The sequence below is a fragment of the Myotis myotis genome, unplaced genomic scaffold, assembly GCF_014108235.1.
Source record: "Myotis myotis isolate mMyoMyo1 unplaced genomic scaffold, mMyoMyo1.p scaffold_m19_p_10, whole genome shotgun sequence".
NCBI classification, from domain to species: Eukaryota; Metazoa; Chordata; class Mammalia; order Chiroptera; family Vespertilionidae; genus Myotis; species Myotis myotis.
Genome location: NW_023416314.1, coordinates 66,982,639 through 67,005,010, shown reverse-complemented (window position 1 = coordinate 67,005,010; position 22,372 = coordinate 66,982,639). Strand labels below are relative to the sequence as shown.

General features: G+C 42.8%; 1 protein-coding gene and 1 non-coding gene across 6 annotated transcripts in view; both read right to left on the bottom strand.

Moving 5' to 3' along the window:
- Positions 1 to 447: 447 nt before the first annotated feature.
- CKAP5 (cytoskeleton associated protein 5) overlaps positions 448 to 22,372 on the bottom strand; it is a 90,929-nt gene continuing 69,004 nt past the window's right edge. For 4 of the 5 annotated variants that reach the window (XM_036326010.1, XM_036326007.1, XM_036326008.1 and 1 more), the window contains 17 exons: positions 18,071 to 18,196; positions 16,752 to 16,901; positions 16,241 to 16,444; positions 15,667 to 15,802; positions 15,035 to 15,228; positions 13,418 to 13,590; positions 12,189 to 12,362; positions 11,612 to 11,732; positions 8,147 to 8,326; positions 7,494 to 7,681; positions 6,914 to 6,989; positions 5,993 to 6,181; positions 5,761 to 5,898; positions 5,217 to 5,300; positions 4,964 to 5,123; positions 1,298 to 1,449; positions 448 to 1,150 (listed from right to left, as the gene is read on the bottom strand). In XM_036326010.1, the coding sequence (XP_036181903.1) occupies positions 905 to 1,150; positions 1,298 to 1,449; positions 4,964 to 5,123; positions 5,217 to 5,300; positions 5,761 to 5,898; positions 5,993 to 6,181; positions 6,914 to 6,989; positions 7,494 to 7,681; positions 8,147 to 8,326; positions 11,612 to 11,732; positions 12,189 to 12,362; positions 13,418 to 13,590; positions 15,035 to 15,228; positions 15,667 to 15,802; positions 16,241 to 16,444; positions 16,752 to 16,901; positions 18,071 to 18,196 (2,691 nt within the window). In that variant the 3' untranslated portion in view covers positions 448 to 904. The remainder of the gene's footprint in view (positions 1,151 to 1,297; positions 1,450 to 4,963; positions 5,124 to 5,216; positions 5,301 to 5,760; positions 5,899 to 5,992; positions 6,182 to 6,913; positions 6,990 to 7,493; positions 7,682 to 8,146; positions 8,327 to 11,611; positions 11,733 to 12,188; positions 12,363 to 13,417; positions 13,591 to 15,034; positions 15,229 to 15,666; positions 15,803 to 16,240; positions 16,445 to 16,751; positions 16,902 to 18,070; positions 18,197 to 22,372) is intronic. The other variant, XM_036326009.1, reaches the window with a different exon arrangement.
- On the bottom strand, positions 15,432 to 15,541 carry LOC118665602. The gene has a single exon (XR_004970699.1). It is a non-coding gene; the product is annotated as a small nucleolar RNA SNORD67 (small nucleolar RNA).

Below are 22,372 nucleotides of genomic sequence, written 5' to 3'. Positions count from 1 at the left end.
AGACTCAGACTTAGATTTAAACTCCAACTGGGCAGGAAGCTCCTAAGCTCTCCCATACCCTTTAGTCTAATGACCTGAATTCAGACACCATGTGACAACCAGGTAGCCCAGCCAATCTCTGGGCACAATCTCACGTGCATTTGGGCAGCAAAGTGGCAGGAAGCCTACAAACTCCTTGGAACCATGGGATGGGAGGGAAGCCATGACCAAGCCTCAAAGAGAGAATGAGATTCCTTTGCTTCCCTAGGAGCTGCTTGTGGAAAGCAGGAAAGGTGAGTTCCTCCTGTTCCAAAAAAGCAAAAGGCAGTGCCTCGTCTGGGAGCCAAGGAAAGGTGGTGCTCCTTAGGCAAGTTTTAATCTTTCTCTAACTGGCTGACTATCCACCTGGTCTCTAGAACAGGTGAGAGGTGCCCAACATGCCCAGATATGGAGCATCTTGGGAGCAGGTATAGTTAATGCAAACTTTATTTATAAAAGACTTTTAAATTAGTTGTATCATGCCATGCATTCATACAGAATACAGTAACCCTTCAGGGCTACAGGGAGAAGAGTTCACAAACTCAAAGGGAAACTATTAAAGAATTCCTAATAGTTAAAAGCTAGGAAAGATTAGGACAACTTTACAAATGAGCAATTAAAAAGAAAAAGGCTACGGGAACCAGTCTGAGCTGAGTGGAGGGCCGCTGTTTACAGGTCTGTACACTAAACTAATACAGTCCTCTGGAGAGGCAGGTGCTGATGGAGAAGCAGAGTATGTACAGGTATTTGTGCCACGACTCCTCCCCAGACCCACGGCTGATACAAACAACCGGTTCGTGTACACTAGGCCCGCTGAGGCCACTGTAAACTATGAGGACTCTAGTTTAGTAAACTAAAGCTGCAGGGTGCCAGGAGGGGGGCAGCTTCATTTGCGACTGCTCTTTATTCTTTCCAGTCTTTTTTTCAAGTCATCAATGTTAGCTGTGGAGGAGGAGGATGTGGTCATGGTTCCTGAAGAGTGAGACTGGTTAGAATCCAGGTCTGAATGCTGGTGCTGCTCCCGGGACTCCCGGAGCTGAGAGAGTTTGCTGTGCAGCATGTCTGTGGAAGAGGCAACGGTAGGAACGGCTGGTTTGGAGAGCAAAGAGGTCAACGGAGGTCGGTCTTCTTGCTGTTGAGAGAAGAAGAGTCATTGTCTAAGGGCAAGAGGTGGCCCTGGAACAACATATACCAAGACTGGGTCGCTTCTCTGGGAAAACCTGTGCCTGCCCTGCTTGTCACTATCTCCCTGGCCCACATAAAAGGAAAGGAGCAGTACCTTTGTATTGTCCAGGCCACATCGCTGTCGGAGGATTTTTAGCCTTTCCAGGTAGACAGAAGGTCCCACCTCTTCTCCATTTGTGTTACCGATGGAAGACACTGTGCTTGTGGGAGCAGGCACACATGTAACCTCCACCTGAGAGGAGATGCCTAGAGAGGAAATGTAGAAAGAATATTCAGATATACGTACCCCCCACTTTTAGGCTACCCTCGTTAATCTGCCACCAAAGGGAATGATTTGGGGCCTGGAGATTGCCATGGTACTTCATGACTAAAAAATGCACTGGAATCCTCCCGGAGTTGAACATAAAGGTGCTCAGAAATATACAGGATAAGCTTAGTGAGAATTCCCAAGAGCTGATGCAGAGGAGTGGATGTAAGCTGGGCCATCTACATCCTGGGCTATGCAGGGCTGTAAGCCTGTAAGCCCACAGCTGCCCTGGGCAACCCAGAAAACCTAAGCTACTCCTGAGTATATGGCCAGTGCCCAACTAAAGAAGCAAAAGACTTTAAATGTTTGGAAGACTTAGACCAGGTTCAGACCATGGGACACAAGAGGAGAGCTCTTATTCAAACTGGGTGCACAGCAAGAAGCTCAGGGTTACAGTATATGCATGGAAAAGCATCGAAACTGAGGTGTCCAACAAACACCCAGAGAAGGGGTAGGAGATAGGATGGGAATTCCCAGCACTGAAACCAATACTCTGGTAGGAGAGGGAAAACCAAAACCAAAAAATCCGCCACCGTGTCTGTTCCTGAAGAAACAATCACAACATGCGGACATTAAAATGACCCACTTGATATCAATGAAAATGCATGACATAAGCTAAATGGTCAAGTACTGGGAGGATACACCTCCTTATTGTCAACAGGAAAGTAAAACAGGTCACTCTAGGGAAAAAGGAAACCTTTGATGTACAGATGAGAACACTGAGAGGGTGAAAATGAATGAAGAATAAGAGAAAAGCCAGCAATAATGGATGTTCAAACACTAAGGCATTTTGAAAGCATTCAGTAATCAGTGAGGTCACATGCTTATGTTGCAAATATGCTGTTTAGGCCAAAAGCGTCAATTAAACGTTGAACATCAGCAGAATTCTGTTAGATGTTCTGCTATGATTCAAGAAATAAACTCTTTAAGGTGTTAAAAACAATAAAAACGATGCAAAAGAACAAACACAATTGAAGCTTCAGCTTGGCAAGACACCGGTGAGAGAGAACACAAGTGGAATCTGAAACCCACAAAAGGAACAGTTTTATAGGCAAACAGATTCTAAAACATAAGAGTAGGTACAGTTCCCTGAACTCGGAGAGAACCAAATGCAGGACAAATGTGCGAGTTCTACTCTGCATGGTGAGAGGAAACTCTTGCAGATGGGTTTTTCTTGCGTTTAAGGCTTTTGACAGCTATTTTCTGTGAACTGATACCTCGTAAGTCTTCCTTTTGTCTATAGATCCTGTGAGCAGTAATTCTCAGATACTGGCTTTTTTTTTTTTTTTTTTTACTGTGGGAACAGTATATTTCAGCTTAACATTGGGATAAGCATTTATTCATATTATTCAACAAATATGTACTGAGTGTTTACTATGTCCAGTAACAAAACAATCTTTACCCTTGTGGATTTTCAATTCTAGCAGTCAGATAAACACCAATTAACCTAACAAGTACCACACTGTATGGCATGTTAGAGGTGGTTGAGTGCTATGGAGGGTGAGGGGTAGGTTGCAAGTTGTAAATAAGGGCTCACTGAGCTAGTGGTATTTGAACGAAGACCTTAAGGAGGAAAGGGCTGGCCATAGGCTGTCTTGGGAAAGAGCAATGTATGCATAAGCAGCAGGCAGAGCAAAGGCCCTAAGAAGGCGTGTGTCTGGTGTGTTCAAGAAACAGCAAGGGTGCTGGTAGGGCTAGAGTGGAATGAAAGTCAGGGGAAATAGCAGGTGATGAGGTTCTAGAGGTATCAGGGGGCCATATAATGCAGGACTTCATAGGGCTTTTTGCCTTTGCTGAATGAAAGGGAGAGCCTTTGGAAAATGTTTGAGAAACTTCTTTTTGATGCTATGTGTGGAAATAATATAGGGAGACGAGAGTGGAAGCGGGAAATTAGGAAGGAGAGTGTTCCAATCCAGACCAGGGCAGCAGCAATGAAGGTGATGGGAAGTGTGGGTGGATTCTGCATACAGTTTGCAGGTAAAGCCAAAGGATCTCCTGACAGAGAGGAAGAGAAGACTCAAGCTGTGAGTCTGAGTAAATTAGGACAAGGGTGCCATCAGCTGAGAGGGAGAAGAATGCAAATGAAGCAGGTTTGAGGGAACAGCAGGAGCTAGAAACCCCAAACAGAGATGTCATGTAGTATGTATATATATCAGTCAAGATCAGGAAGGAGGTCTGAGCTTGACACCAAACAAATTGGGTCTTTGCCCTGACTGGTTTGGCTCAGTGGATAGAGCGTTGGCCTGCGGACTGAAAGGTCCCAGGTTCAATTCCGGTCAAGGGCATGTACCTTGATGGCGGGCACATCTCCAGTGGGGGGTGTGCAGGAGGCAGCTGATCGATGTTTCTCTCTCATTGATGTTTCTAACTCTCTATCCCTCTCCCTTCCTCTCTGTAAAAAAATCAATAAAATATATTAAAAAAAAAATTGGGTCTTGCTGGCATATAAAAATGCTATTTAAAGTGATGAAAGTAGAAAACAGAACCTAGACACAGAACCTAAACAGAACCTAGAGACAGAAGAACTTCGCTGGAGAGAACATGGCAAAAGATCCTAGACAGAAACTGGCCACAGAACCTAGAGACAGAAACCTAGAGACAGAACCTGGCTACAGAACCTGGATAGAACATGGCAAGAGAACCTGACTAGAACCTGGTGACTGAACCTGGCTGGAGAACCTGGACCGAACCTGGCTGGAGAACCTGGAGAACCTAGACAGAACCCGGCTGAAGAACCCGGCTACAGAACCTGGCGACCGAACCTGGCTGGAGAACCTAGCAAGAGAACATGGACACAGAACCTGGCTGGAGATCCTAACCAGAACTTGGCTGGAGATCCTGGCTAGCGATCCTGGCTAGGCTGCTGATCAACTGAATGCTGTCTCCGTGTCATTCCTTCTTCGCCGACTCCGTCCACACCTTTGGGGACCCCTGGACCTGCTGGGGTTAGACCACAGCAGACTTGTCCTATTCTAAGATTCTACATACTCTCCACCAGAGAACTGAATTGCATTGTTATGGTAAAACAAATAAACAAACAACCCCCCCCCCCAAAAAAAAAAAATAAAGTGATGAAAGTAGATGGATTAGTTAAGGAAGTGAGAGTAAGAAAGAAGAGATGATCGATCATGGACTGAACTCCGGGGGACTCCAACACAGAGATCAGGGACAGGAAGAATCAGGTCCAGGAGGAACAGCCAGCAAGGTGGGTGGAAACCAAGAGAGTACAAAGCCCAGAGAAGAAACTGTTTCAAGGGCAGGGAGATGCCACTGTCAAACACTGATGATGAGTCAAGGTAGGTGACAGAGTTGACTGTCTGGAGCAATGTGAATGTTACTGATGACCATTAAGTACTGAGGTGCATGATTATACATTTAAACAAATCAAACCCCCAGTTCCTGAGCTGGGAGCTAATTTGAACTTATTCCTGGAGCTCCTAGAGGAAACCATACCTGTTGAACTGGGAATACGGCCTTTGCCCTCCCTCTCCATCTCAATCACCCGAAGGCCTCTCTCAACATAGCTCTGGAAGAACTGTGAGGAATTTTTCAGAAACGGTTCAATGTCGGCATCTGAATATTTCTTCTTATATTCATATAACTCTGCTAAGCCCTGGTTAACGAGAAAAAGAAAGAGGTGGGGTGGATGTTAGTGACACTTTTCCATAACACAGATCCCCATCTGGCTCAATCTTTTCCCTCTCACCTCTTTAGTATTCTCTTTAGAGCCAATCTTCTTAAAAATCTCAGCTAAGAAATCATTCACTTTGGCCTTTGATGATTTTTCATCCTGAAAAGTTGAAAGACATAAGGGAAGATTGGTTGGTTAGACTTGAGTTATTAATTAGGAACCAAAGATTGGATAAGAACTGAAAATAGCTCAAAATCCAGACTTTCTGGTTTGCTCCTGCAGATGACAGAAACACCAGTGCTGCAGGGTCTGCAGCAGACCCAATGACACTCCGGATTACTGAAAGCCTCTAGTCTCAGGTTTTCAACTAAACTTGAAGAGAAAGTATCTGGCTCAGTCCTCCCTAAATAGAGTTCACAGTGGATTTATCTGGTGATAATGCCTTAGGCACAAAGAAACTTTCTTAGGGACCAACAAATAAATAGTTTATATTTGAAATTTTCAAGGTGGAAATGGTTATAGCACCACAGCAGAAGAGTGACGACCAATCCCCACGCCTTTGACAAGATTACTTCCAGACAACCTCACTTCCCTCAACCTTTCAAGTCAGGCCACTCACGATTCGAGATGCTCCCTTTTCTGTTTCCTTATCTGACTTGCTCCCTGACTGGTCCATACTGTGCTTCATCATCCGGCAGAGGTGGGCCTCCAGCTCAGACTCGTTCTTGTTATCAATCATGGTCAGGTGGTCTAGGATCTGAAGGAGACATGAGCACATTCAAATAGCAGCAATGCTCTTTCCACGATGTTCTCCCAAATGCCCTCAGAGATTGGTTGCTATTCTCACTCACCTTGGGCCCTTTTAATTTGCATAAAGTGTGCAGCAGTGTCTTTAGGGTTCTTATGGGAAATTCACTTTTGCACTGCTTCAGTTTCTCTTTGGGGAAGACCTTCATGAAAATGTGTATATCCAGAAGAATTCTGTCCAGATTAATGCTATTGATGGTATCAGGCAACAGCCGAACCATTCTCCAGAGACACTATTGGAAAAAGGAACAAAAGTTAGAGGGAGTGACTGAAGAATGAGGATAATTTGTCACCATTCATCTTCCTTAAGCTCTGGGATCACTTCTAAAAATGTCAGGGATATAAATGTGGCACTCAGATCTTTCAAGTGTGGCTGCTAAAAATGAAAAATTTTACTTACTTCAACCATGTCACTAGCTAGAGTGTAACAAATCATCCATCTAATCATCTCAGATACTTCTCCTTCCCACTTCCTAGACCTAGAGATAGGGCCTTAAATAATAAGAACATGTGGAAATTGTCTTGAGTTTGCTTGGTACCTGAGAGTACTAGTAGGGTAGTTCACATTGCTTACCAAAATCTAACCCAAGGAGACAAATATTTTACACTATTACAGTGTAACAATAGTATTATAATGTTATAGATATGTACATTTGGAGTTCTTCCATTAAAGAGACCAAAATATTTATTGGGCTATAGTTATCTTTCCCCCCAAAATAAATGAAACTTCTTTTGATTCTAGAAGAATTGGTGGGATATTTACAAAATAGTTCTTCCTTTTCACTGTTTGAGGCCAGGAATGATTTAGGCCTGAGCTAGGGTGTAGGAAGGGAAAATAAAGACCAACTGTATTTTTCAGGTGTGTCTTGGTCGATTTGAGTCTATGTCTTAGTTCCAACTCTTCTTTCCCCACACTTTAATAAAGTTTTGCATCTTTGAAAGAGACCAAATTATTTCAACTTCACCTTCATAACAAGCTCTGAGAATTTGGGAGAACTGGCTGTTGCTAGCAGGCTGTCTTGAAGCAAAACAAGTAGAGCACTAGGAAAAAAACCCCAACAAAACAGCATTAATAAGTTTGAAATTTGCATTATAAATAAATTAGTAATTGAAAGGCCAAGTGTAAATATTCTCTACCCATCTAATAAACAGAGCTCATGGATCAAATAATTCAACATTCAGTTATTAATGGTAAGAAAATGGACATCAATCATTTAAGTTTTATAAATTACTACTTGGTAAAGCTTGTCAATATTTTTGTCACTATTTGCTGAGAGAGAAATGTACATAAAAGAGTGGTAACTGACACACTTCACAGCCCTAGTCTAGAAAACTCACTGCTACTCACTGGCTTACTGTAGTTCTTTACTGAGTTATTAGTTATAGCTGCTGTCTCAGGTTGGAATACCTTTGATTCTTGAGGAAAGAGTAATAAATTAATTTATCAGGCAAACCTAAAGTTACAACTGATCCAGTGCCTTCTGTTTTCTATGGGCAGACAAAAGAGGGGCTGTTCTAGGCTGTAATGCTGAGAGAACTCTATACCTCAGGATGTTGGTCTGGTCCGACTTCTCCAAAACCTTCACCACCAAGAGATTCACGGAGCGGATCACCTGTTGTCCTTCCTCCAGATCTTCAATTCGAGAATCCAGCATTAAGGTGATGAGGCCATGCATCAGGTCTTTCAGCACTCCAGTGGAGGCCTCCCGGGCTAGGCTCTCTATCTGAAAGAGCTATCCAATCATAACTGTTATAGGCATGAAACTCAATATACATGGCAAGGAGGAGAAACATGGGTGGCTGTTCTAGTAAATGATTCTATCGTATTCTTAAAAATTCAGAGTATTAGGGAAAAATACCACCACTCCCCCTCCCCCTGTCGAATAATAGCTGTAATTAACTGGTGTGCTTCATTCCTATTATAGAAGTATTTTTAATGTGAGCAGATATATGTAAAATGCCAGCCAGGGCCTACATGCCTGATGAAGAAACTGGCAGGAAGCAGAATTCTAGGTAGTATGTAAGCATTTTACTTTGTATCCTAACAAGGTCAGTTGAAGTGTCGTCAACACCCAACAATAAGGTAAGCTGAAGTGTACATTTCTATAAGTGACACAGGACTCACTGAAACATCTGTACCAACTCAGGTGGAGTGAGGGACTTAAAGGGAAGCTCAGGATCTGCAGAGGTGCCCTTACCGAAATCATGTTGCCAATGATACAGCTATACAACTTGATGATCTCATCCTTCTCCAATTTCTCATCTGCCATATGTGTGTTGTAGATGAGTCTTAACTGCATGAACGTGGCTATAAGAAACTGATCAATGTGGCCAGACATAGCTTCGGCTTTGTCTTCCTGTCTCAGGACCTCATCGATCTGATAACAAAAATCCAAGATGTATTTTCCAAGCTTCAAATTTCTGAGTAGCAGAAAGATACTACAAGAGATAACTCTGTAATATTAGCAAAGCACGTCTAGTATCTTATGTTGAAAAGAACCCAATCGCTTTACATATCAATGAGTCCTTAGGGATTCAATCATTCAAGGAATACTTACTGAGCAAGATACTGTTAGGTGAATTAGTTGTAGCTCCTACTCTGAGTCTCCATGTCTAGCTCAGGGAATAATCCCTGTTTAAATCTCTAATTTATTAGAGTGTTTTTATACCCATTATCTAATTTAATCATCCCGATAGCCCTGAGAGGTAGCAGGCTGAGAGTAAGATCTCCATTTATGAGGTGAGAAAAGTGAGGTTCAGAAAGATTAGACTATTTAGTTCAAACTCAAAACTCAGGTTTCCCAAATCTTGAGCCAGTGTTCTTTTTGGTGTGATTAGTAATTGTCACTAATGGCAAAATGTTACTATGGGAAAAACATGTATTTCCTATTCACTACTTTAAAAGATCTTTATTTTTGTGATTACATAAATAACACCCTGAGACAATCATGTCAATCTTCAGTGACCATCCTTTCATGTAGGGCTAAGAAACTGCACAACTCCAGGATAGGGGGTGGGGCACTTATACTACAGACTACAATGCGAATGGTTCCTCTTGGTGTTGATGAAGCCACTGGTACTACTTTCATTTATCTCTTTATCCATGTATACCTCCAAGCACATATAATTTTATATAACTAGGACTTTTCAATAATACTGCTTCAACACAGATACTATAAAAATACTATCTTTGCCCAGCCGGCGTGGCTCAGTGGTTGAGCATGGACCAGGAGGTCATAGTTAGATTCCTGGTCAGGGCACATGCCCAGGTTGCAGGCTTGATCCCTAGTGTGGGGTGTGCAGGAGGCAGCCAATCAATGATTCTCTCTCATCATTAAAAAAAAAAATTTAAAAAATGTATTTTTTTTTACTGATTTTAGAGAGGGAGAGGGAGAAATAGAAATATCAACAGTCAACAGAAATATATGCATACCTTGTTTTATTGTGGTTTGCTTTACTGTGCTTCACAAAGGCAAGACCCTCTACAAGCAAAAAGATTATGACTCGCTTTATTGTGATATTCACTTTATTGCAGTAGTCTACAACTAATCCCACAAAAGCTCTGATATGCCTGTAGTTTTCTTAAAAAAAAAAAAGTTTTTATTCATTTTTAGAGAGAAAGGGAGCGGGACAGAGAGATAAAAACATCAGTCAGCTGCCTCCTGCATGCCCTCTACTGGGGATTGAGCCTGCAACCTGGGCATGTACCCTGACTGGGAATGGAACTGGTGACCTCTTGGTTCATGGGTCAATGCTCAACTACTGAGCCACATCACTCAAGCTTATGGGGAGGTACTATTAAACTATATAAATATCCCATTTCTCTTCAAATTTTTAATATGTGAATGGATTTGTGGTTTCCTATTTTATTTGATTGACTGATTTGAGAGAGAGGAAGGAGGAAAGGGGCAGAAAGAGAGAGAGGGAGAGAGAACATCGATTTGTTGTTCCACCTATTTATGCATTCACTGGTTCCTTCTTGTATGTGTGCTGGCTGGGAATCAAACCCGCAACCTTGGTGTATTGGGACAACGCTTTAACCAACTGAGCTACCCAGCCAGGGCAAGTTTCCTATTTTGTTAAATTTTATTGAATCTAATAAATTTACTGAATTTTATTCAGTTTGTTGGGTTATAAGTCGTCACTATCTTTATTTATTTTGATGCTGAAACTGTCCTTGTTCAAACAGAGAGTTTGTTCCAGTTGGCCTCTGGGTACTGACTGGTAACATATGCCTATCATTCTCTGAGCTCATCCTTCCCATCCTACGGTTTGGTATGAATTGTTTCAGGATCATCTTCTATTTTCCCTGATATAGCCCTGGAATCAGCCATTCACCAAAAAGCCCTCATTCCTTTTAGTAAAAAATGGTATTTAGAAGACAAAACTTGGGGATGCTTGTTGCTGCAGGGGTGTTGCTGTTCTCTGGTCCTCTCTGTGGCAAGAGCTAGCGAATTTATGTATATTATCTATAACATACATTCATACCACATACATACCCACATACTTATATTTAAATTGATATTTCTAAATCTACATATTGAAAACCATGAGTTCATATGATGCATCTATTTCTGGTCCAGTACCAGAATTCATTCTATTTGCTTCCCTCCCATATTTGTATTATTGTTCTATGACAGTAGGAAACTTGGCTCCTATTTTCCTTATTTCTTTGACCAATCCCTTTGTATGTAATCAATCCCCTATCTCTGCCACCAGCTCTTCCCATGCAAATGCTCACTTCTGCTTTGGCTCTAACTCCCCATTCTGAGCCACCCACACACGGCCCTGCTTCCCTCTCACACACGTGGAGGTCTTCCTCACTCTGCCTGCGTGGACATCCTCTTCATCCTGCTTGGGCTCTGACTCCTAGCTTTGCATCGCCCCTCCTCACAAGGCTTGGGCTCTAAGATCATTAACCTGGGTCACTATGGCTCCACTTGCACTCCCTTGCCACATGGTAGATGCCTACCTTGCTCTATCCACCTATTGGCTTTAGAACTGAACTGTTAGAGAAGGAAAGTAGAGAAAGAAGAGAATAATTAAAAAAAAAAAAAGTAGCTTATTTGAAATTTTCTGATTGTTTCCATCTCAAAATAGATTCCAAACAACTTACCCTGAGGCTTTTAAAACTCTACATAACCGGGTCTCATTCTGTACCATTCTCCTCTTGCCCACTAGGCTCTGGACACATGGGCCTTGTATTGTTTCCCTGAACATGCCATGTTCATTCCCACCCTAGAATTTTGTAGTAGCTGTCCTTTCTGTTTGGACCCCTGACGATCAATCTAAGTAACTACCTAGTTCCTTTCTCCACTCACCCCATCTGAGTTATATTTATAGTAGTTATTGTCTGATAATCTCTTGTTTACTTATTTGCCTCTGTCCATTAAAATCTAAGTAAGTCTCCCTGAAGTTGGACCCTACTTACTCACTTCATCTCCAGTCTCTGGTGAATGAATGCAATTATACAGAGTAAGGCTCTGAAAGAGATGCATCCTGTGAAGCAAGTGATGACTTGAGTGATCCCTGTGCACTTTTTTCATCAGCACGGTACTGAATGCTGCCTGCCTCCTTTAATACTGCAACCTGTACGCAACCATCACTCCTATAGCTTTTATATCCACCAGTGGAATTACTGTCATGAGTAACACCCCCATTACCTGTGTTAGAGCTTGGATGCTTGTGTTGATGTCACCACTGGCTACTTGGGAGATAATGAAATTGATTGTGGATGCTGTGTTACTGTGCATATCATCAAAGTGTGGAGAAACAGCCCGGATCCTAGAGAGCAGAACAAAGGGAAAAGTTCAATCTTTATTGTAAGAGATCCCAGTGAGTTGGAATTATGTAATTCGCCACTACATCCAGGTCTTAGTAAAAAACTGCTATCAGCCCTGGCCGGTTTGGCTCAGTGGATAGAGCGTCGGCCTGTGAAATCGAGAGTCCCAAGTTCGATTCCGGTCAGGGGCATGTACCTTGGTTGCGGGCACATCCCCAGTCGGAGGTGTGCAGGAGGCAGCTGATCGATGTTTCTCTCTCATCGATGTTTCTAACTCTGTCCCTCTCCCTTCCTCTCTGTAAAAAAAAATCAATAAAATATATTTAAAAAAACAACAAAAAAACCCCCCTGCTATCAGCCAGGTAGTAATTAGTTCTAAAAAGTTATAATTGCATAGAGAGCTCTTTTCACACATGCACTCATGAACTGCTTATCCTACATGAAAGAGGTTAACTTACTTGGGTTCAGGAATAAGGACCGGTTCAAAAATGTCATCCAGTTTGTGCTGCACAAGTTCTGGCATTTCACATTGGACTGTGCCATTGTCATTCTCAATCTCATCGAGATCTAGCTGGAATTCTCGGCGTACCATCTGGGCTGCCTCAGGATGCCCGCTCATGCTTCGAGCTTGGCTAAGGAAGCAAAAGGAGACTCTTGAACTAAAGAGACTTCTTAACCAACGGGCAAGAGTAGCACTGCCAGTTGCCCCAAAGCTTCAAGACAGATGTTCAACTTCTGGTTTCAGCCCCCCTGAATGATTTAAGTTTTTGAGTCTAAGTAGTGCCTTCAATGGGCAACAACACTGGTTCATGAATATCCTGAGAACAGATAACTTTACTTTCTACTTACAGTACCTGCTAAGTTATAAGTATTCTTTCAGCTTCACTAAAGCCAACAAACCTTGTACAAAAGGGGCAGAAAAGAATAAAATGAACTTATATTGACTCAAAACTCACTACTTCTGGCAAAAATTTAAGAAAAATCTGGACTGGCTGTTTTTTTCTACCAAATTAACCAGTGTTTAAGTTTTTCTAATCATAAGCATCATTCCATACAGTGTTCAGTACACTTTATACTTTGAGAGACAGTCAGTCACTTCTTTTAATTCACTAGTGACTGGTTAGGGCCAGAATTATATTCAAGTAATAGATATTCAAAGTTTCCAAATTCAAATTGGTCAAAAAATACTCATGATACACCCCAAAACACAGCTGTCTTGCTAAAAAGGCAGTATTTTGAGTCTCTAAGCTGCCACTCCTGCTGGCCAGTGGACTTTCATGGAAGGCTGGATTTGTGGGTCACTTATGAACCCCCTATACTCTGGTTATAAACTCTTAAGCCAATCACCCTCCAGAGGGGATGAATCCAAGTCAGAAGTTAGGAAGATATAAGATCCCTGCTAATGAGAAATTAGCAGGCAGTACTTACATCCTATAAGTGCGATACATAATTCTGTCCACGGAAAAGCAGTGAAAGAAGGCACAAGACTATTTAGAAGTGGTTTTGTGACAAAGACAAAGACAATGAAAAGTGAAGGATTAAACATTTGTTACAAGACATTTACCCAGACACACTGCCATGCATGATAATGGCTACAAGAACTCAAGATTATGTTTCAGGATAAGCTCTGAGCACACAAGGCAAAGTCCACAGAGATGCTCTGAGAAAACTATCTCCATCTACATACTTGAGTTTGGAGGACATGTCCTCAGCTGGTCCCTTGCGCAGCATGTTGGCGTTGGAGCTTATGCTCTGTGTGCGCTGAGGTTTCTCTTCTATCTGTTTTATTGGTGCAGCAGAAGGCCTCTTTGCTGACCGTTTAATCCTTTCCTCAAGCATGCTCATATCCTTTTCAGAAAGCTATAAAAAGAGGCCAAACTTAATTTATTAGTATAGCCTTCTACTACAATATAAAGAAAATCTAAAACCTAATTAATTGGAAATCTCAAGAATTAATAACCATTTTCATATTGAAGGAACTAGAACCTGCTATGTTAGGATAAATTTACTATCAAAATGTTTTTTAAATAAACTGTTAAAACCTACCTTGCTGTAATAACAGAACATATGAAAGGATACAAAAGGAAAGGCTATTATAACCACAAATAAAAAGATCAGAAATTAAATGAAGCATCCTCATTTGTGCTGTATCACCATTAGCTAGCTGTGCGACTAAGCTTCTGGTCACTTGTGAAATTCCCATCTGCTTTATCTCCTGCACTGGCCTGTAGTGAGGATTTAATTAATACAAGTAAAATTATATAAGAACAGTATAAATGTTCTTCACTTCAGTGACCTCTTAGTTTCACATACATTTATACTGGTTCTGCTTCCGAGTCCTTACTTCCTTTGAGCCAGTCACTATTTCTAATGCAAATTGCTATGAATAGAATGCTCACACAAAAAAATGTGATTTCCAATAAAACAGCCTAACTATCCTATATAATAAAAGGATAATATGCAAATAGACCGAATGGCAGAACAACCAAACAACCAAAGCATAATACGCTAATGACATGCTAAGGCTGCTCAATTGCTTGCTATGATGTGCACTGACCACCAAAGGGCAGACACTCCGACTAGTAGGTTAGCTTGCTGCTGGGGTCCAGCCAATTGGAACTGAGTGAGATGGGCCAGAAATGCCATGGAGCCCTCCCGGGGTCCCTCTCTAGCTGGCCAACCTCCTGCGTCCCTCCCTGGACAGCTGACCCTGATTGGCCCCCATCAGAAATGGGCCAGACAGGGCCGGACACACCCTGGAGCCCTCCTGCGGTCCCTCCCCTACCCAATCATGCACCGGTAGGGTTCCTCAGCCTGGCCTGTGCCCTCTCGCAATCCAGGACCCCTTGGGGGATGTCAGAGAGCCGGTTTCAGCCTGATCATGCAGGCCACTCCCCTTGGGAGGGCGCCAGACGCAGGGCTCATGGCTGGTGAGCACTGCTGCAACAGCGTGAGCTTCTCCTGATTGAGACCGATTGGGCGTGAGTCTGTGGCAGGCACAGTGGAGCCAGGATGAGCGGGAGTGGCATGTAGAGGCTGCAGGCAGCATTGGACTGTGGGTATCAGCCTGATCCCTGCAGGCCACCCAGAGGGACCCCACCCATGCATGAATTCGTGCACCTCTAGTCTTACAATAATAAGAGATACCCTCCAGGGTTTATCTAGAGTCTAAGACACATTGATAGGCTGAATTCAATAAAAAGTGGTAAAAAACTTAGCCAGAGTTCAGATGGTATGAAAACTGACACCTAAATGATCTTGCAATTCACAACATGCTGACAATATTCAGAGAAAAGTCACTTACAGTTCCAATAAGTTTGAACACCTGGTCCCCATGTACGTTATACACTGTGACAATGGTGTTGAGGGCAGCATTGCGCACAGTGTTGTCACGGTCTCCTATGTGAATCGCAATCTCCTTTAAGGCTTTTCCTGGGGTTGGTTGACAAACATTCATGCCATAGGACTCGACCAGACACCCCAGTTCTTCCAGGCACTCTGATGGGAGAAAGACTAGATTAACGAGACTCAATGCACATTTGGCACAGAGACCTATCTTATTAGATACACTTCCCCTGACATACATTAAGGACTAAAATCTTATTCTGGCTCTACCTATAATTTTTCCTTGTTTATCTTCTTATAAAACACACAATGAAACAATAGTGTTAAAGCAAGTTCCTCTGAAAGAAAGGAATGCCTGTGAGTCAGATGGCCCCTGTGCACTTGATTTTGTCACCAGGGTGGTACTGAGTAGTGCCTGTATCACCTGATACTTGGCTCCACCAGTGTGCAACTCATCACTCTCACAGTCCAGATCAGAGGTTGGACTCAACCACACAGACAATGAAGACATATCCTTGTTCATCTACAAACTATTTCTTTTAGAGGTCACTGCAACACAGACTCATGCCTCAATTTAAATTGTTGCTTCACCTGCTCTCTGCTTTGAGTTTTTGGATTTGGTTCCTTCCATGATGAAGGGGAACATCTTGCTGGCTGGGTAGACAAGGCACATCCGGTTCAGGATGGCGCGGACGTCTTTACGAATGACATCCTTTGGTTCTCCAACCTAGTCAACATGATGATGAAGTGAGGCATTTTCTGAATAGCGAAGGTTCTCCCTCTTCCTCCTCCCACCATGCATCACTAGATCTTAAAAGAAAAGGGCAGTGGTCGGCAAACTGCAGCTCACGAGCCACATGCGGGCTCTTTGGCCCCTTGAGTGTGACTCTTCCACAAAATACCATGTGTGGGCGCACACGTACAGTGCGATTGAAACTTCATGGCCCATGCGCATAAGTCGGTTTTCGGCCTGGGTGAGACTATTTTGAAGAAGTACTGTTGATATTTGGCTCTGTTGACTAATGAGTTTGCTGACCACTGGAATAGGGGGATGAGTGGAGGAAGTTATATCATATAATAAATGGAAAGAGAGAAGGAATAAAGTATAGGATCTGAGGTCAGCTGGAAACTTGAGCAGTATTCCAGAGTGAGAAAGGCACATTACCTTGAGGATGAGATAGGGGATGAAGGAAGATGCTTCATTCTCAGTAAGATGATACTCCTCCTCACTTAGCAGGGTGAAGAGTAATTTTAAATATTCTAGGGCTTTCATTAGGACACTTGTATTGGTATCAAAAAACCGCAGGGTAAGCCACTTCAAGATAAGATCCAGGCAACCAATGACACCCTCTTTTTCACTCTCCAAGTGCTTAAAACAAAACAAGACAAAACCCTCATAAATAAGACTGCATGAAACTTTAAGTTCTATTAGGCAATTACCTCTGAAATTTGACTAGAGTCCAAAAAGAAAAATGATAGATTTGTAAGCCTCCATTTAAGACCTAAAATTATAAACATACAGTCATTTGACCTGTCAAATAATACAATAGCTCTAAAGATAAAGAACATGATGTATTACAGTTTCTTCTCAAGTCACGCAAACTTCTGATTATTTCATAGGGCTCAGTATTTCCATATGTATGAGACACATGCATATTTATCTACTGCAAACTTACATCAACCATGACAGCAAGTGCTTTGTTATGATGCTGAAAGTCTGAGTGAAACATCTCATCTTGTAACCATTTAGCCACACAGCTAGACATTTGAGTCTTTAGTTGCTCAATGTATTCATCCCTTGGAGTAGTAAAATTCCACTTCAGCACCTAAAAAATACCAGTGAAGAGAGGTTGTAAGGGGTTCAACCAAAAGGAGGTCAAGAACTCTATTTAAAGCAGCTGTTGGAATCAATTTAATAGAATATTTTAAAATGTAACCAGATTAATTTGTAATGAAAATGTATTCTCAAGCTGTCATACCTCTGGAAGCTTAACTCTGAAAATCACCTAAAAATAGAATTTTTGGCAATTCTTATTTTCTAGAAAAATCAATGCTTTATTACTGATATAACTGCTATTACACAACAATTTCTATTGGCACAACTTTAATAAAGGGAAAATGAAAATATTTATAAAAAATTTAAATGTACATAGTAATATTCTAGGAATTTAATATAGATGTACTCATACATGTGCACAAAGACCACCTTTCAGGGATGCTTATGGCAATATATTTATAATAGTGAAACACTAGAATGTTCAACATAGTGAGGTGGGAATAAAGGAAGGTGCATACATATATGCTGTACCAATAAAAAGGTTGAATGAATATATGCATGCAGATATGGAATGATCAAGATATTTCAATTATTATTTAAAAAATATCCAGAACAAAGAGTAGGCAAGTTCCCATTTGTACAAATGGAGGGCTATATATTTATACATTTATGACTAAACAGGTATGGCATATTAATATTCCTGGAGTAATACACAACAAAGCAGGTAATAATATCCTTCCTGTGGAGGGAGACTGCAATGGGAGACATGCTTTTCATACTACATTCTACACTTTTTGTACTGCTTGAATCTTTTTGAAAAACAAAAAAATATTTAAAAAATTTTTAAACTAGTCAATAAAACTAGATAGAACTAGCCATATATAGTTACCAGTCTGTCTGTCAAGGTATTAGGTACAAGAAGAATTAGTCTACTACATTTGTGTAGTTGATAAAAATCAATGAATACTTTCCATCTTTGATTCTAAAAAATTACAACAACTTCTATTTCTTTCTATTTGGAGGAACAATAGGCAATAGCTCCATTCTAGTTTCTTTTGTAGGAATTAATGGTCCCATAAAGTAGTCTTATAGAAACCAGATATAATTTATAAAAAAAGATTCAGTTTATTAGTTATGAATTTTAGACAGCAAAATTATTCTTGAACAAAACAAAACAAACAAGCAAAAAAATCCCAAGGAGTCTTATTCCTTCCTTACCTTTAATCCCTTTTCATCTTTTATTCTTTGCTCCTTTCCATTTGGAACAACAATAAAAATAGGACCGGATTTGTCTTCATCCTCCTTCAAGCTGGTTTTGCTCGGCACTTTCTTTCCTTGTGCACTCTACGGTTCAGGGGATATTGGTTAGACAGGCTACTGCTCCTTGGGAATACCATGTTGCTGCCCAGAAAAAGGGCACTACACAAACCAGAGGCATCTCTGCACATTATATTCCACATGAAAGAAATAGGTGAACCACAGAATCTTACACGTACTATGATTCTGTTACACAGACAGGTTTTCTAGAAAAGTTTCTAATAACATTCTTACATACTGTTGGTTAGTCCTTGGACTGGCATGTAATGTAGTTGGCAAAGCTGTCTTATCTATCACTAGAGGCCCCGGTGCATGAAATTCATGCACTTGGGGGGGGGGAGTGAGGGGGGGGAGAAGGGGGTGCGATCCCTCTGCCCTGTGCCCACTCACAGTCCAGGAGCCCTTGGGGGATGTTCAACTGACCCATGGGGAGCAAGCCTAAACCGTTAGTCGAACATCCTTAGTGCTGCCACGGAGGCAGGAGAGGCTTCTGCCACCAACGCTGTGCTCGCCAGCCATGAGCCTGGCTTCTGACTGAGCAGTGCTCCCCCTGTGGGAGCGCACTGACCACCAAGGGGCAGCTCCTGTGTTGAGCGTCTGCCCCCTGGTGGTCAGTGTGCATCATAATGACTGGTTGTTCCGCTGTTTGGTCGATTTGCATATTAGCCTTTTATTATATAGGATTGGTCTGGGTCACAAACTATTTTTGTTTATTGGATAGTTCTGGTCTTTCTTGAAATCTTCAACACCATTTATAGCTTTCCATATTAATGACATTTTGGATGCTAGTCACACATTTTGCCTCACTTAGTTGAGAAAGCTTTCCTATTTCTTTCCATATAAAATACATCTCTATTATCTATATAAAAGCCTAATATGCTGGAGTGTCAGGGCCATGCCCTACCATCACTGGCAGTTGGTCAGAGTAGAAGGGGAGCAATAAGGGCGCCTCTGCATCCCTGCGGAACCCCCACACACTCTGAGCGGCAACGCGTGGGAGAGCTATTGAGATGGGCCTTAAAGCCTAGGGCGTAGGCCCAGGTGGAGTCGCTACAGGTGAGGGATTCACCTAACTCAGCAGATACTGCGGACAGGCCTGATGGCAGCTGGATGGCTTGGCTTCCAGCCCTACAGGGCATACTAAGATTCAATCATGAAATTCTGGCAAAGGTAGTCAGTTACCATTCTTGTTGTGTTTATGCAAACAATCAGGCCAAATTGAATACAATAGAAAAATTGGTCTTAACTTGGCTCTTTTAATAAACACAGAGGTAATTTTGAGGAGAAAAATTCTATTTCAATAAACAAATGTTTATTGAACAATCAACAAACTGTAACAAATGGTCTGGTGGAAGGGAAAGAAAACTTTTCAGTGTTGTAATGTACCCCACGAATCACATAAGGACGCCTCAAGAAGTTGAATTAAAGAGTCACATTTATTGCAAATCCGGGACTATGAGGGGGCAGAGGCGCCCTTATTGCTTCCCTTCTACTCTGACCAACTGCCAGTGATGGTAGGGCATGGCCCTGACACTCCAGCGCCAGCCATTTTCAGGGCTCCCAAGCAGGATACCAGGCTTTTTCCGTGGCATTCTCATTGGCTTCAAGTCTTCAGAGTACAGACAGGGCTCTTTAAAACATGATACTCCAGTCAAAGTTTCCAGTCAATAAAACCACTATTGGAAACTGGTCTTATTGAATTTATGCAAAGAAATGTATTGCCATGATTTATTAAGCATTGCCAAATTTTGGAGGAATTTTATAAGGAGAAAACTGATGAAGTATGGTAGCAATCATCTCAGTAGAAACTGTAGTTTAACTCTAATCCTGCTGTTTGGTTTCTGTACTTATCTTCTTGCTAAAATAATAGAAAAGTTATTTTAATTTCTGAATTATATAAATCACCCCATTCGATTAAATACCCTATTGATTGTAATGTGAATATCCCATTGGTTGTGGTCATACTGGTCTTAGAAAGCACATTTTCCTTTACCTGGGAAGAACAGCACAATTATCCCAAGGTCAGAGGGCTCCAGTTAACATGTCCCTGTTGGCTCAGTGGTCCCAAGACCCAAGGGGGTCTAGATAATGTGTTTCTGTCAACTCAGTGATCTGGAGACCCAAAACTATAATTTAGATAACATGTCTAAGTAAACTGCTTCTGCTTCTGTAAACTGCTTTTTTTGTAAACCAGGTTCCTCATTCCAAACCTTGGGATGTAATCAATACCTTTGTGATCTTTGCCTATATAAATCTGGTGTTGGGGCTAGGGCAGGCACTATGAGATTTGGGAGAGAGAAATGCCCCCTCATAGTCCCGGATTTGCAATAAATGTGACTCTTTAATTCGACTTCTTGAGGCATCCTTGTGTGATTCGTGGGGTACATTACAACACTGAAAAGTTTTCTTTCCCTTCCACCAGACCATTTGTTACAGTTTGTCTCTGCCAGGTCACAAGCCCACCTCCTTCTGTGCCCAGGTCTCATCGTCCCTCTGACAGATAGCAAGGATCTTTTGGCTCTGAGAGAAAACTCCGTCCCTCCGCAGCACGAAGCAGCTAAAGAAGAAATTCAGCATCCATTTTCCTTAAAAGAATTCAGAGCCAGGATCCTTGAGGTAATATATTAGGCAGTTAGACAGACATGATCAGAGCAAGGAGGATGGGCCAACTAGCGCTACCAGATATAACTAAGTCTTTCCACCTCTACAGATTCTGGTGGGTAAAGGTTGAAATCCATAACTAGTTTTTACTCAAGTTCTTGCAGGCTTTGCAGTCTACCCAGAGGGCAGTCCGGGAGCATGTCCCAGAAGTTCTGCCTTCCAACCTGGTGATTCTATTTGGGTAAAGACCACCCAAGGACTGACACCTACCTGGAGGGGACCACATACCGTCATCCTTACCACCCCCACCGCTCTCAAGGTTGCAGGACTGAATACCTGGATATCAGAAATCCCCACTGCGGATTTGCTGCTCCACAAGGCTAAAAGAAGCTTGTGGGACAAGGGAGGGGGGAATGAGGAGGAAACTGGTCTTGCAAGGTCTGTCAGGCCATAAAAACTGTGAACAATGCATTGCCCTGGGGCGGGGGAAGGTCGTTATCGCTGGCCCCAGGACAGATCATCGACACCTGGGGGCCTTCCTGTAAGCCCATGAAAGGGGGCGGACTCATATCTGCAAGACAATGACCCCATCCTATCTAATAAAAGAGAAACATGGTAATTAGTGTACGACCGCTATCCTTCCCATCGGCTAATCAGGGCGATATGCAAATTAACTGCCAGCCAAGATGGCGGCCGGCAGCCAGGCAGCTGGAAGCTAACATGAGGCTTGCTTGCTTCAGTGATGGAGGACTCCAACGTTCCCCGCCTGCTGCTGCCGGCCTCTGAGCTGCAACTCTAAGCAACTATGTTACAAATATAGAAGCTAAACAAAACCCCAGAAACCTGCTTTAGTCGCTGGGCTTCAGCCAGCAGGATCGCAACATTGTTTCAAATACAGAAGGTAAACAAAGGCCAGAAACCTGCTTTCAGCAGTGGAGGCCTAAGAGCTGGAGCCTCAGAGCTAAAGCTGGCCCAGAATAAAAAAAAAAAAAAAAGAAAAAAAGGAGCGGTTGGGAGCTTCAGTCACCCGCCAGCCTGAAAACAGCCCACAGCCCCTCACCCAGACTGGCCAGGCACCCCAGTGGGGACCCCCACCCTGAAGGGTGTGTGACCAGCTGCAAACAGCCATCTTCCCCTCACCCAGGCTGGCAAGGCACCCCATTGGGGACCCCCACCCTGATCCAGGACACCCTTCAGGGCAAACCAGCCGGCACCCAACCGTGCACCAGGCCTCTATCCTATATAGTAAAAAGGTAATATGCCTCCCATCACTGGGATCAGTGGAGCCTCGAGGCCTCCCGGCACCAGGATCAGTGTGACAGGGGGCAGCACCCAAACCCCCTGATTGCCCTGCGGCTCTGTGTGTGACAGGGTGCGGTGCCCCAACCCCCTGATCAGCCCTGCTCTGTGCCTGATAGGGGGGAGCTCCCCAACCCCCTGATCGCCCTGCGGCAATGTGTGTGACAGGGTGCGGCGCCCCAACCCCCTGATCGGCCCTGCTCTGTGTGTGACAGGGTACGGTGCCCCAACCCCCTGATCGGCCCTGCTCTGTGTGTGACGGTGCGGCACCCTAACCCCCTGATCTGCCCTGCTCTGTGTGTG